The 12234-nt window shown below is 45.1% G+C and overlaps 1 protein-coding gene across 1 annotated transcript in view; it reads left to right on the plus strand.

Annotated features, from left to right (window-relative positions):
* Positions 1–12234, plus strand: part of TBXAS1 (thromboxane A synthase 1) — a gene marked incomplete at its 3' end in the record, with an annotated part of 145688 nt that overhangs the window by 57981 nt on the left and 75473 nt on the right. The window contains exon 4 of the mRNA XM_079931204.1: positions 9133–9229. Coding sequence (XP_079787330.1) covers positions 9133–9229 — 97 coding nt within the window. The remainder of the gene's footprint in view (positions 1–9132; positions 9230–12234) is intronic.

Below are 12234 nucleotides of genomic sequence, written 5' to 3' on the forward strand. Positions count from 1 at the left end.
CATGAAAAGTTACTGAGTCACTAAAGGTACCATGAATTGAGAAGGTTTGGAAACCTTGGTGGAAGGGGAGTGGGACAGGGAGAGAGGTCCTGCAGAGCTCCTTGTTACAGTCAAGAAGTTGGACTTTTTTTTTTTTTTTTGGTACGCGGGCCTCTCGCTGTTGCAGTAGGAGTTAACCTGGCAAGATAAAAAGAAGGAGGGCTGTTCCAGGGAGGCAGGGGAACAGCATGTGCAAAGGCCCCAATGGGTGGGGGAGGTGATGGAGAGGTCCAGTAAATCAGGTTGATCATCAGTACCGGCTTTGGGGTGGTGGGAAATAGGGAGGGATGAGGCCAAAAAGCAAGGCGGGGGCTGGGTTGTGAAGGACGTTGCAGTGATACAACGTGCTAAAGACTCCCAGAGGCCTTGATGGAGACAAACCACTGAAGGGTGTGAAGTAAGAAGTGATGCAGTCAGACTCGCATTTTGCAAAGCCCTCTGTAACTGAGTCAGGGCCCACGTGTAGACAAGCAGCAGGTCAGGAAAACCAGCCAGAGTGATGGAGGCATAAATCTGAGAAAGTCCATCCAGGAAGTGAAGGACCAGAGACTCCACCAGTATCTGAGGGCAGGAAAAGGGAGCCGACCAGGCCCCGGGTACCGCAGAGAGGCGAAGGGCTGACTCAGTCCATCAGGCTCTGCAGGGCTCTGTGAGGTCAGGGTCAGTCCCCAGGCATGAGCGCCCTGAGGCTTCCCTGGGCAGGAAATGCACACCTATGACTGTCACTGGCTCCTCCAGAAAAGTGTCCCTGGCAGCTGGAATGGGCTCCGCCTCTTGGCTAACTCAAGACTGCCTTGGTCTAATGACAGATCAGGTGGCTAATGAGAAAGGGCAGTGTGCTCCACCGAGCCGGGCAGGGACAGACCCGCAGGACTGCGGGGACCGTGCTCTCTCCGCAGCACTGAGTGCTGCCCAGCCGAGGGCCCGCTCCTGTGAAAGCCAGACGCCCGGCGCTCCCAGCACTGAACGCCTGCTTAGCTCCCTCTGAACGTTTTGGAGGTTGAGAGTCTCTGACGCTCACCCCGTGATCTCCAGCAGTCAACACTCACCCTTCCCCGCTGAGCTGCCCACCACTTCTGTGTCTACAGTCCAAGCCAGAGGTCAGGCTTAAGGGCAGGACAGCAGTTACCCTATTAGCATCCTCCACCTGCTGGGACACAGCCCTGTCACCGAGGCAAGGATTCATCAGTTGCTCGCTGTGTAGCAGCTGTCAGAGTTGCTAGAGACCCTCATCAATCCTTCAGCCCCCACCTGGAAAGCAGAAGTCTCTGGAAGCACATTCAGATTGCTTCTGCTAAAGCGAGGGAAAGGAGCGGCATGTCACCCGATCTCCTGGGGGCACTTCTCACCCAGCTTCTTCATCCCCTACAAAGTGGCACCAGCCGGGTGCAGCCCCCCTCCCCGGGAACAGGGGCCTTCACTCCTCACGGGGAGGTTATCATGACCTCATGACCGGCATTTGCCTAAAACCCTACTGTGGACAGTGCATTCTCATGTTTCTCATCTGACCCTCATAACAGCCTCTTTCGTCAAGGAAATTGGCTCAGGAAGGTTGTGGTTCGCTCAAGGTGACACAGCTGTTAAATCACAGGGCAGGGCCTTGAACCCAAGTCCTGGCAGCTGCACCACTGCCAACACCCACCTCGACTCCTGAAAGACTCAGTGGGGCCGATCCAATGACAAAAGTCTTTTTTCTTTCCTTTTCTTATCACGAAAGCACTCATTGTAAACCACTGGAACATTAAAGAGATGCACAACATGAAAAGTAGAAGTCCGCCACGATTTCCTGATCCAGATACATGCACAGTTAGCTAATATATCTTACTCTAGAGTTCTTCCAGAGATATCGCCTGAGCCTATTGCCTGACACAGAGTACGTGCTCAATAAACGCTTGTTGAATGAACTGTCAGATAGGCTATTATTTATTTCCACAACTGTATGTACTGTTTCACAATGTGCTTTTCCATTCAGCTGTGTGACTTGGACATCCTTTCATGCTGGTGCCTATAGGTACCTCCTGATCCCCAGCCTTTAGAGCTCGGCCACCCCTGATGGGGGCAGGCCTTCCGGAACAGGGCCAGGCAGCGCACAGACTAAGGGCAGCAGTGCACCAACCTCGAGTCCCAGAAGGCGGCTGTGAACTAGTTTGGTCAAACTGACTGGCCAGCTAAAAAAAAAAAAAAAAGAAAACGGCTAATTAAACAAGTCAAACAAGAGTTGCGTTTGTCTGCACAATACTTCACTGATTTGCCTGAATCTTCTCTTCCACCAGGTGCTTCAGAGTTGAGTAAGGACATGCTTATGTACCTACATAAGTATCAATGCATAACTGGCTAAGAACTTTTTGCCCCCCAAAGTGACTATGCATACATTTAAATTAGCGGGAAGCAAGAAGTTACCTTCACAATTGGGCTGGGGTTATTTAAACCAGAAGCTGCTCTGGATTTCCACCTTTAAAAGACACAGTCTGCGCAGCTGGAAGCCTGGCTGCTTGCACACCTCCTCAGCACTGGGGCTGTCCCACCGAGGCTGGCCCGGGGAAGCGTGTCTCTGGTGCAGATGGGTGGCAAGGTCGCGGCCAGGGGCCCAAGCTTTGGCAGCCGTCAGACTGGGATCAAATTCCTGTCTTGGGCAACTTCTTAATGTCTCTAATTCTCAGCTTCTTATTCTGATAAGTGGGTATGATAACTACCCCGTCCATTTTCTATGAGGATTCAATGAGATCCTACAGGCCAGGACACTTAGAACAAGGCCTGGTAGGTAGTAAGCACTCAATAAACACTAATGATCGTGGTTTCCCCAAAGGTTCTGAGAAGGGTCCTCAAGCCATTCAAATACTTCACTGATACAGGATGTTCTTTCACGCCCTATAGAGAGTAGACTTAAAATTCAAAGACCATAATTCAATGTCCTTTTTAATTCATAAGAATTAGAGGATTTAAAGATAGAGCAAACTGCGGAGATTGCCTAGGTCTACTCCCATATTTCAGAGGCGAGGAAGCTGAAACGCAGGGCATTTCCAGAGTCTGCCGACGACGGTTGTCTGACTGAGTACCAGAGCTGGATGATCCTGGATCCTGACTCCCAGGCCCTAGCCCATGTGCCTTTGCAGTATCCCAACCCACCTCAGGAGGCAGTAAGACGCGGCCATACATTCACACCAGTGTATGAAACTGAGATCAGACCCTCGTGGGGAAGTAACGTTTTGAGAGGCAGAATGGCATAGGTATTCCAGAAGGTTGAGAAGGAAAAGGGGCACCATATTAGTTAGGACTTCTGCATTACAAATGATAGAAACTCAGCTCAAACGAACTTAAAAGCACAAGCTAACTTAAGCTTGGAGGATGCAAGGAAGACTACAGGAAGCAGACCTTGACCTGGAATTTGTACGTCCTTGACATTCTCCATGTTTGTCTTAACTTTTTGCTTGTCCCTGTTAGAGCTTTCTGCAGACAGTTCTCACCATGTGGTAAAAGATGGCCACCAACAGCTCTGGATTCATATATTCCCAGTTTAGCATCTCTAGGAGAAAAAACAGAGCTTTCCTCATGTAGTTTCCATGTATATACATCCAGTGAAGGATTCTGACTGGCCCTGACCCAGTCATGTGTGTCCACCCTGTGGACCAGTCACCGTTGCCAAGGAGATGAGATACCATGATCGGCCATGCCTGGATGTTGAGTCCATCCTTGTGACCAGAGGGACAAGCTCCTCCAGCACTGCATGGAATGGGAGAGGGTGCTTCTTCAAGGAGGGCTGGGCAGACAAAAACAGTGGAGCCGTCCAGGCACCCAAAAGGAAAAACAAACTTCATTTGCATGTTTCTCTGTTCAAGATCTTTCCAGGAGCTCCTCAAATTGCAGAAGAGTATTTGTGTAAATATAAATTCACAAGATGACACAATTTACATGTAAAATGGGGCCAGTTTTCTCAGGAGGTTCATAAACCAGCTCTGAAGCAATTCTAAAGAAATTGTGACAAAATTGTTTTTAGCATTAGCAATATTACTAGAAAAAAACACAAAGACTCCCAAGGTGCCTACTTGGAAGGACAACTTTCATTTGAATGTAGAAGTATTATTTTGTTCTTTTTGAAAAACAAAAAAAAATTTTCTTGGTAATAACTAAATCAATACAAATATATTACCAAAGTATGTGTGCATCCCAATGTAAATGTTTCCTTTTAGATCTAAGAATTTAAGGCAATGAGAATGGGTGTGAATTTGAGTTAAATATAAAGCAGGGTTTTTAACATGGGGTTTGTGGGTCCCCCAGTCTGGTTACTGTCAATCAACCAGAATCTCCTGGAGAGCTTATTAAATTTAGAGGGGACTCGGTCCCACCCCAGAGATTCTGGTCAGGTAGGTCTGGCTAGGTCCAGACATCATTATTTTCTGAATGCTTGGCAGGTGTTTTTGATCAGTGGCTGAGGCTGAAAACAACTGCCCTAGGACAGTGTTTCTTGAAATGTGGGAGTAGTCATCTTGCATCAGAATCTGGAGAGCCTGTTAAAATGCAGATTCCTAGGCCCCTCCCAGGCCTACTATATCTGCTCCAGTGAGGAACAGAGCTGTGACTCTATAGTTTAGTAAGCTCCCAGGTGACTTTTATACACTTTAAATTTGGGGGGCTTCCCTGGTGGTCCAGTGGTAAAGAATATGCTTTACAATGCAGGGGACGCGGGTTGGATCCCTGGTCAGGGAACTAAGATCCCACGTGCTGCAGGGCAACTAAGCCTGTGCGCCACAACTACTGAGCCCGCGCACCTCAACGAGAGAGCCCGCGTGCCACAAACTACAGAGCCCCGTGCCCTGGAGCCTGTGTGCCCCAACTAGAGAAGACCCACACGCCACAATCAGAGAAGACCCACACGCCACAACTAGAGAGAAGCCCGTGCGCTACAATGAAAGATACTGTGTGCCGCAACTAAGACCCGACGCAGCCAAAAATAAATAAAATAAATAAATAATAAATCAATCTTAAAAAAATAACCATTTAAAAATTTTGAGATAATTATAGATTTACAGGAAGTTGCAAAGAAAGTACAAAGGGATCCTGTGTACCATTTACCCAGTTGCCCCCAATGGTAACCTCTTGCATAACTATAGTACATTATCAAAACCAGGAAATTGACATTGGTACAAACCATAATACCTATTCAGATTTTATCAGATTTACATGCACTTGTGTATGTGTGTGTCTGTGTGTGTGTGTAGAGTTCTATGCAGTTTTATCACGTGTAGGTTTGTGTAACCGCCACCGCACAGCTAAGATACAAAACTGTTCCGTCGCCACAAGGCTCTCTAGTTTTACCTTTTATAGCCACACCACCCCATCACACACCACACACACACACACACACACACACACACACACACACACACACACACACACACACATCCCTATCCTTTGGAACCTACTAATGTCTTCCCAATCTCTATAATTTTGTTACTTCAAAAATGTTATATAAATGAAATCATATAATATGCAACCTTTCTAGACTGGCTTTTTTCACACACAATTCCCTTGAGATCTATCCAAATCATTGCATGCTTCAATAGCTTGAGTTTTTTTAATTGCTACATAGTATTCCACTGTATAGATGTATCACAGTTTGTTTTACCATCACCAGCTGAAGAACATTTGAGCTGTTTTCAGTTTTTGTTTATTACTAATAAAGGTGCTATGAATGTTCATGTGCATGTTTTATGAGAACAGAAGTTTTCATTCCTCTAGGACAAATGCCCAAGAGCACTATCGCTGGGTCATATGGTAAATACGTGTTCAGTTTTATAAGCAACTGCGAAACCATTTTCCAAAGTGACTGTAATGTTATATGTTCGTGTCAGCAATGTATGAATGATTCAGTTTCTCCACATGCTCATTAGCATTTAATGCTATTTTTAAAAAGTTTTAGCCATTTTGAGAGATGTATAGTGAGATCTCATTGTGGTTTTAATTTGCATTTCTTTAATGGCCGAATGGTGTTGAACATCTTTTCATGTGCTTACTTGGCATCCATGTATCCTTTTCAGTGAAATGTTTGTTCATGTCTTTTGCCCATTTTTTAACTGGATTTTTTGTTTTTTAACTGTCGAGTTTTGAAAGTTCTTCATCTATTCTAGATGTGAGTCCTTTGTCAGATGTATGGTTAGCAAATATTTTATTCCAATCTGTTGACTGTCTTTTCATCTTCTTAGCAGGTTTCAAAGAGCATTTTTTTTTTTTTTTTTTTTTTGCGGTATGCGGGCCTCTCACTGTCGTGGCCTCTCCCGTTGCGGAGCACAGGCTCCGGACGCGCAGGCTCAGCGGCCATGGCTCACGGGCCCAGCCGCTCCGCGGCACGTGGGATCTTCCCGGACCGGGGCACGAACCCGCGTCCCCTGCATCGGCAGGCGGACTCTCAACCACTGCGCCACCAGGGAAGCCCCAAAGAGCATTTTTTTATGACATCCAATTTATTGATTTATGTCTCTTATGGATTGCACTTTTGGTGTCAAGTCTAAAAACTGTTTGCCTAGTCCTAGATCCCAAAGATTTTGTCCTAATTTTTCTAAAAGTTTTGTTTTACATTTAAGCTCGTGATCCATTTTGAGTTGATTTTTTATATAAGGTGTGAGGTTCATTTTTGGCCAATGTATTGGCCAAATTTTTAAAAAATTCTATCATGACTTATTCCAAAACATCTTTTTGTATATCACTTTTTATAGCATAATTTTCTTAGTGGTTACATAAATGTACATGCTTAATTTATCACTATCTACTGGTATCAATGCTTTACCACTCTGAGTAATGTGAGGAAAACTTATTTTCATTTTGATCCCTTTATCCTCTTAGTTTTAAAATATAATTATCTTAAGTATTTTCTCTAAATATATTGAACACCATATCAGATGGTGTTATAATTTTTGCTTCAATCATCAAATTTAAGAAACATAATTGTTTACCCACTCCATTGTTCTTTCCTTTCCTTTCTGAAGTTCCAAGATTTCTTCTGTTATCATTTTCCTTCTATTTGGAGAACTTCCTTTAGCCATTCTTTTTGGTTTTGGCGGGGGGGCGGGGTTTGTTGTTTTCTTTTTGGCTGCATTGGGTCTTCGTTGCTGCGCGCGGCTTTCTCTAGTGGCGGCGAGCGGGGGCTACTCTTCGTTGCGGTGTGTGGGCTTCTCATGGCAGTAGCTTCTCTCGTTGCGGAGCACGGGCTCTAAGTGCGCAGGCTTCAGTAGTTGCGGCGCGTGGGCTCAATAGTTGTGGTGCGCAGGCTTAGTTGCTCTGCAGCATGTGAGATCTTCCCGGACCGGGCAGCAAACCTGTGTCCCCTGCATTGGCAGGCAGATTCTTAACCACTGCACCATCAGAGAAGTCCCCTTTAGCCACTCTCGAAGGGTAAGTCTGTTTGTGACAAATTATCTTAGTTTTCCTTCATCTGAAAATATTATTTTCTCACCTTTCCTGAAGGATATTTTCACCAGATGTAGAACTTGTGGTGGACGGTTTTCTTCTTTCAGCATTTGAAAAATGTGTCAATTCCTTCTGGCCTCCATGGTTTCTGAGGAGAAACCTGCTCTCCTTTCATTGGTGTTCCCTGTAAATAATATGTTATTTTTTCTCTGGCTGCTTTCAAGATTTTTTCTATTTTTTAGTTTTCAGAAGTGTAGTTATGATGTGTCTTGGCGTGAATTTCTCTGGGTTCCTCCTACTGGGGTTCACTCAGCTTCTTGAATCTGTAAGTTTTTGCCTTTTGCCAAATTGGAGACATTTTCAGCCATTCTTTCTTCAAACCCAGGTGACATTTTAAGTTTGAGAAGCATTGCTCTAGAGTGGGCTTCAAGGGTCCAAGAACCCCTCAAATTTTATCTGAAAATGCTGTGAATGTCCATTTTTCTTAGGAGAATGTCCACAGCTTTCACTAGATTCTCAAAAAATTCCATGACACGCCCCATAAAGTTTACAAAAGCATTGGTTTATGGCCTTATTGGGTTATTTTTGGTCTTCTTGGCTAAAACCAATTTTTAAAAACTAGTTAGTATTCTTCCTCCTACCACATCTGTTGAATTCCTGTGTCCCAGAGGTTTCTCTAACCATTTTGGGAAATACGATCCCTCAGATGAATATTTCTGGGTGCCTGACATGTGCCAGACAAATGTTTTTTTCCCCTGGTTAGTGAGAAGGGGAAGAGTTGAAACATTAAAGACACTTTTAGCTCATGAGAAGTTTTAAGTAACTAAGAAATCAAAGTAAACTTTGCTCCTTTCATGTCGTGTGACTTTGTTCCTTACTGATCTGAGCTGGATGTGCCAGTGATCACATTACATCCTGAAAATATAATTCCATATACAGTACTAAAAACGTGGCATTATGCAGTGGGCCCACTTGTCATCACTCTCGTTTGCTTTATACAGTTGGTAGCCAAGCACACGTAGTTCCTCCAAGCAGTCTTGTCCCTGGAAAACTGCACAACGGATGCGTCTGCCCGGTACACCCTCGCTCACCTTCGCCACCCACCTTCCTGCAGTAACTCTCGCTCATCTCTCAGAACTCACTTTAGGAAGCACCACCTCTAGGAAGACTTCATTCTCTCTTCTCCAGGGGTTGAGTTGGGTGTGTCTCCAATGTCACCCATGCTTGCCAGATGTCACAGTATATGGTGATTACCTGTCACTGCCACCAGACTGTGAGACCCTTGGAGGCTGTGACCGGGTCCGCACGCTTTTGTGCCCCAGCACTTTTGAGCCCCAGCACTTTAATAAACATAACACGTCCTTAAGCGCAGCTTCCTGTGGGAATTCACCACCACCACTGACTGGCGAAGCCTCTCCTCCATTTCGTCATTAGTGTCATAAGTATCTCTTGAGCTTCTTCACAGGTAGGTGTAGCAGGATTCCATAGATGTTTGTGGAATGAAAGTTGGCGTTAGATCATCACAGCTCTGCTCTTCCTCAAGCTCAGCCATGCATTTCCTCATCTTCTCCACACCTTTACCTCCTATTTATCTTTTATCCTTCATTCTAAGCCACTGTGAATTCTTTTTGGAAAGGAGAAGAAGGCAGATAAATACAACACATTTTAAAGTGATTTTCTTATTCCTCCCAGGTACTATCTTGGTCGTCAGATGTTTATCGTTATCTCTGACCCGGACATGATCAAGCAGATATTGGTTGAGAAGTTCAGTAACTTCACCAACAGAATGGTATGGAATTTTCTTTCTTCGTATGGATGGATGGGGAATCATTCTAAGATGCAAGGACCGCACATCACATCTCACAGGGATGTGATTGGGCCTTTTGTAGGGTTTAGATCAGTTCAACTCAAAACTGTGCTCCCCAGTGAATTTGAGTTTTCAAAAGGGATGTATGGGACGCTACAAAAGAATGGCATTTACATTTAAGAGATGCTTCAAGAAAGCTAAACCTCAAGAGGAGTTGAGGCTAATAAAATTCTAAAACCGGGAGGGTTTTGAAAGCTGTGTTCAAAGCTGGAGGAATCCAGAGGGTCAAGTGACCTCAGTCAAGTGACCGAGGAAGACCGAGCAAGGTTAATAAACATCAGAGGGAATGCAAGATATCAAGCTTCCCGCGCGTACATCCTTCCCAGAGAGTATAAACATCTTAAGGCTGGAAAAAGAAGACAAGTAACATTACAAGGGAAATTCATCCCCAAGTAACAAGTCTCTAACCCACTAAAGGATGTATATATTCCATCTTTTTTTGAAAGCACATATCCTGCTTTTTATCTTTGATGAGAAATCCCAAAGAATTGAAGAGGTGACAGAAAATGGCAAAGCTCAGTGCTGTCCATATTTTCCAAAAATGAGGAGATGAGAATTCTAGGAGAGATGATCAATAACGTTCATGTTGATTTTTGGAAAAAGTCTAAAGGGAGTTGATAAATAGTTGCTTGTGAGAATTCAGAGAATCACTATGAGCCAACCTTTTTTTTTTTTTTTTTGGCAAATTAAACTCATCTTCCATTCTTATAGGAGTAGTAAGCAATGTAGGCACTCTTTTGTTGGTTATTTGACAAACTTCTGCACACTTGCCATATATACCAGGCACTGTCTAGGTAATGATTAGAAAGAGATAGAAAACTCAGTCTCGTCCTTGAGGAGCTTATAGTCTAATGACAGAGGCAGAGAGGAAAGAGACCAGTACAATACGGTACGGTGAGCATGGAAAACACTGCACCCTCCAGGATGGGAACCAGGAAAGGCTTATTAGACGTAAGGTGACTGGGACTGAGTCCTAAAGAAATTAGCAGTAGCCCCCTAGCTTTCTGTACTGGTTGAGCTGTCCAGAGTGGGTTTTTTTTTTTTTCCCTCATTAAATTTCACAGGAACTTATGAGACTGGTACAATTATCATCTCTATCTTACTGACAAAGATACTAAGACTCAGGTTAAGTGACAACCCTGGTCACATGACTCACAGGAGGAAGATTAATAGGGTTTAGGTGCCATCTCCCAACTCAAGTCCAGGGCTCTTTCTACTGTCACTATTGTAATAGCTGCCTAGGTGACATCTCTGGACTATCAAGGTTTCATTGAGTAATTGTTACTCGCCCAAAGCACACTCATCTTCCGGCCCCAGAGCACCATGCACACTTCCAGGCACCACGTGGCCACTAGAAGGAGGTGATCTGGGAGGGGGTGATCGCCTGGCCTGCTAACTCCTCCATCACCTCAGAATGGCTGAAGGAAATACGGAAGCTTAGCCACGTCTCTGCCTCCGTTTGATTCTCCCCCCAGATACTCTGTTGTTACTCCCCTGTTCAAAGTCCCCTGAAGGTTTTTGTGGCCTCGGGATTTTAGAGACTGAGTCTGATGGTTAAAGGCAGTCATACATTGCTGCTCCCCCAGACTCAGCAAGGAAGGTTGATTAGAGAAACAGAGGAAGCCAGTGAGTCAAGGGCCCTGACCGCCAAGCCGCGTGCTGGCAGGCATGGAAAGCCCTCCAAGGGCTGCCACGGCTCTTGGCCACGGCTGAGCCTCTGAGCAGTGAGATGGGACACGGCAGCCATGTGCCTCCGTACCGTCATGTTCACATGACATCCAAGATGTAACCAAGGTATAAGACCCCTCGAGCTGACCTGGAATAGAGCTGCTCTCGGATTGATGTCCTAGGGGCAGACACACACTCAAAATACACGTTCAAGCAGAGGGGACCAAGTCAAGCTGCCCAGTTTCAGTCCATTTCTCCTGCAAACCATGTGTCTACCCTCCCTATTTTTCCCCACCCCCTGACTAAGATCTCTAGGCCCCAACCTCCAAAATGTGGTTCTAATTTCCTTCTTTCACTCAACACAGCATCCTCAAGACAGAGTTCAAGTTCCTCAGGTGAGATTTAAGGGCCCCTATAATTTAGATCCATTACATATGCGCCCACCTCAGCTCTCACTGCTCCCCAGTACAAGCAGTCACCCCAGTTGCATTCTCTCTGCAACCTCTCCAAAAGCCCTGCCCCAGGGCCTTTGCTCATGCTGACACCTCCACTAGAATTGGAGACAGCACAGCAGTGGGTCTTATATTTACTAGCAATGTGAACTTGAGCAAATTACTTCTTTAAGCCTCTCATTCTTCCTTTGGAAAACAGGGATATGCTCTGCCTTACTAGGCTGTTGTAAGGCTAAATGAGATGATGTGTGTAAGTCCTGCTTTACACGCAGGCAAGACAAGTTTTCACCGTGCATTAGCTGCTATTAACAAGAAAATCCTCCAATTTTCCTACACCCATCCGAACCCTTGGTATTCGTCCAGATTCTCCTCAAATTCTGCTCCCCCCATGAAGCTTTCCCTACCTCAACCCTCATTTACTTTTCCCCTTCTCTGAACGCTCACAGCATTGATCACCTGCATCATTCATTTTCACAATCGCTCACGTCGTGCCTCCTACAATTTACCATGAATGAGTGCATGGCTTTCACCCTAACTTGATTAACTTTAAGCCTTGTCCTTCTCTTTTTATACCCCAGGGCCCAAACACATAACGACTACTCAGTATCCGATATATTCTCGTTCAAGCAGAATTGACTCTCCATCAACTTGACATTCTCCCCAGAAGAACTAGGTGGTACCTGGAGATTCAATATGTACATCCTCTTGTAGGTCATTCACAAACATGTAAAAAGGTCCATCAAAGATAAGATCTCTAGGAAACCCCAATGTTGGTAATTTTCCATCTGGGAATGTAGCCACTTATCC

The sequence above is a fragment of the Stenella coeruleoalba genome, assembly GCF_951394435.1.
Source record: "Stenella coeruleoalba genome assembly, chromosome: 9".
Classification (NCBI taxonomy): Eukaryota; Metazoa; Chordata; class Mammalia; order Artiodactyla; family Delphinidae; genus Stenella; species Stenella coeruleoalba.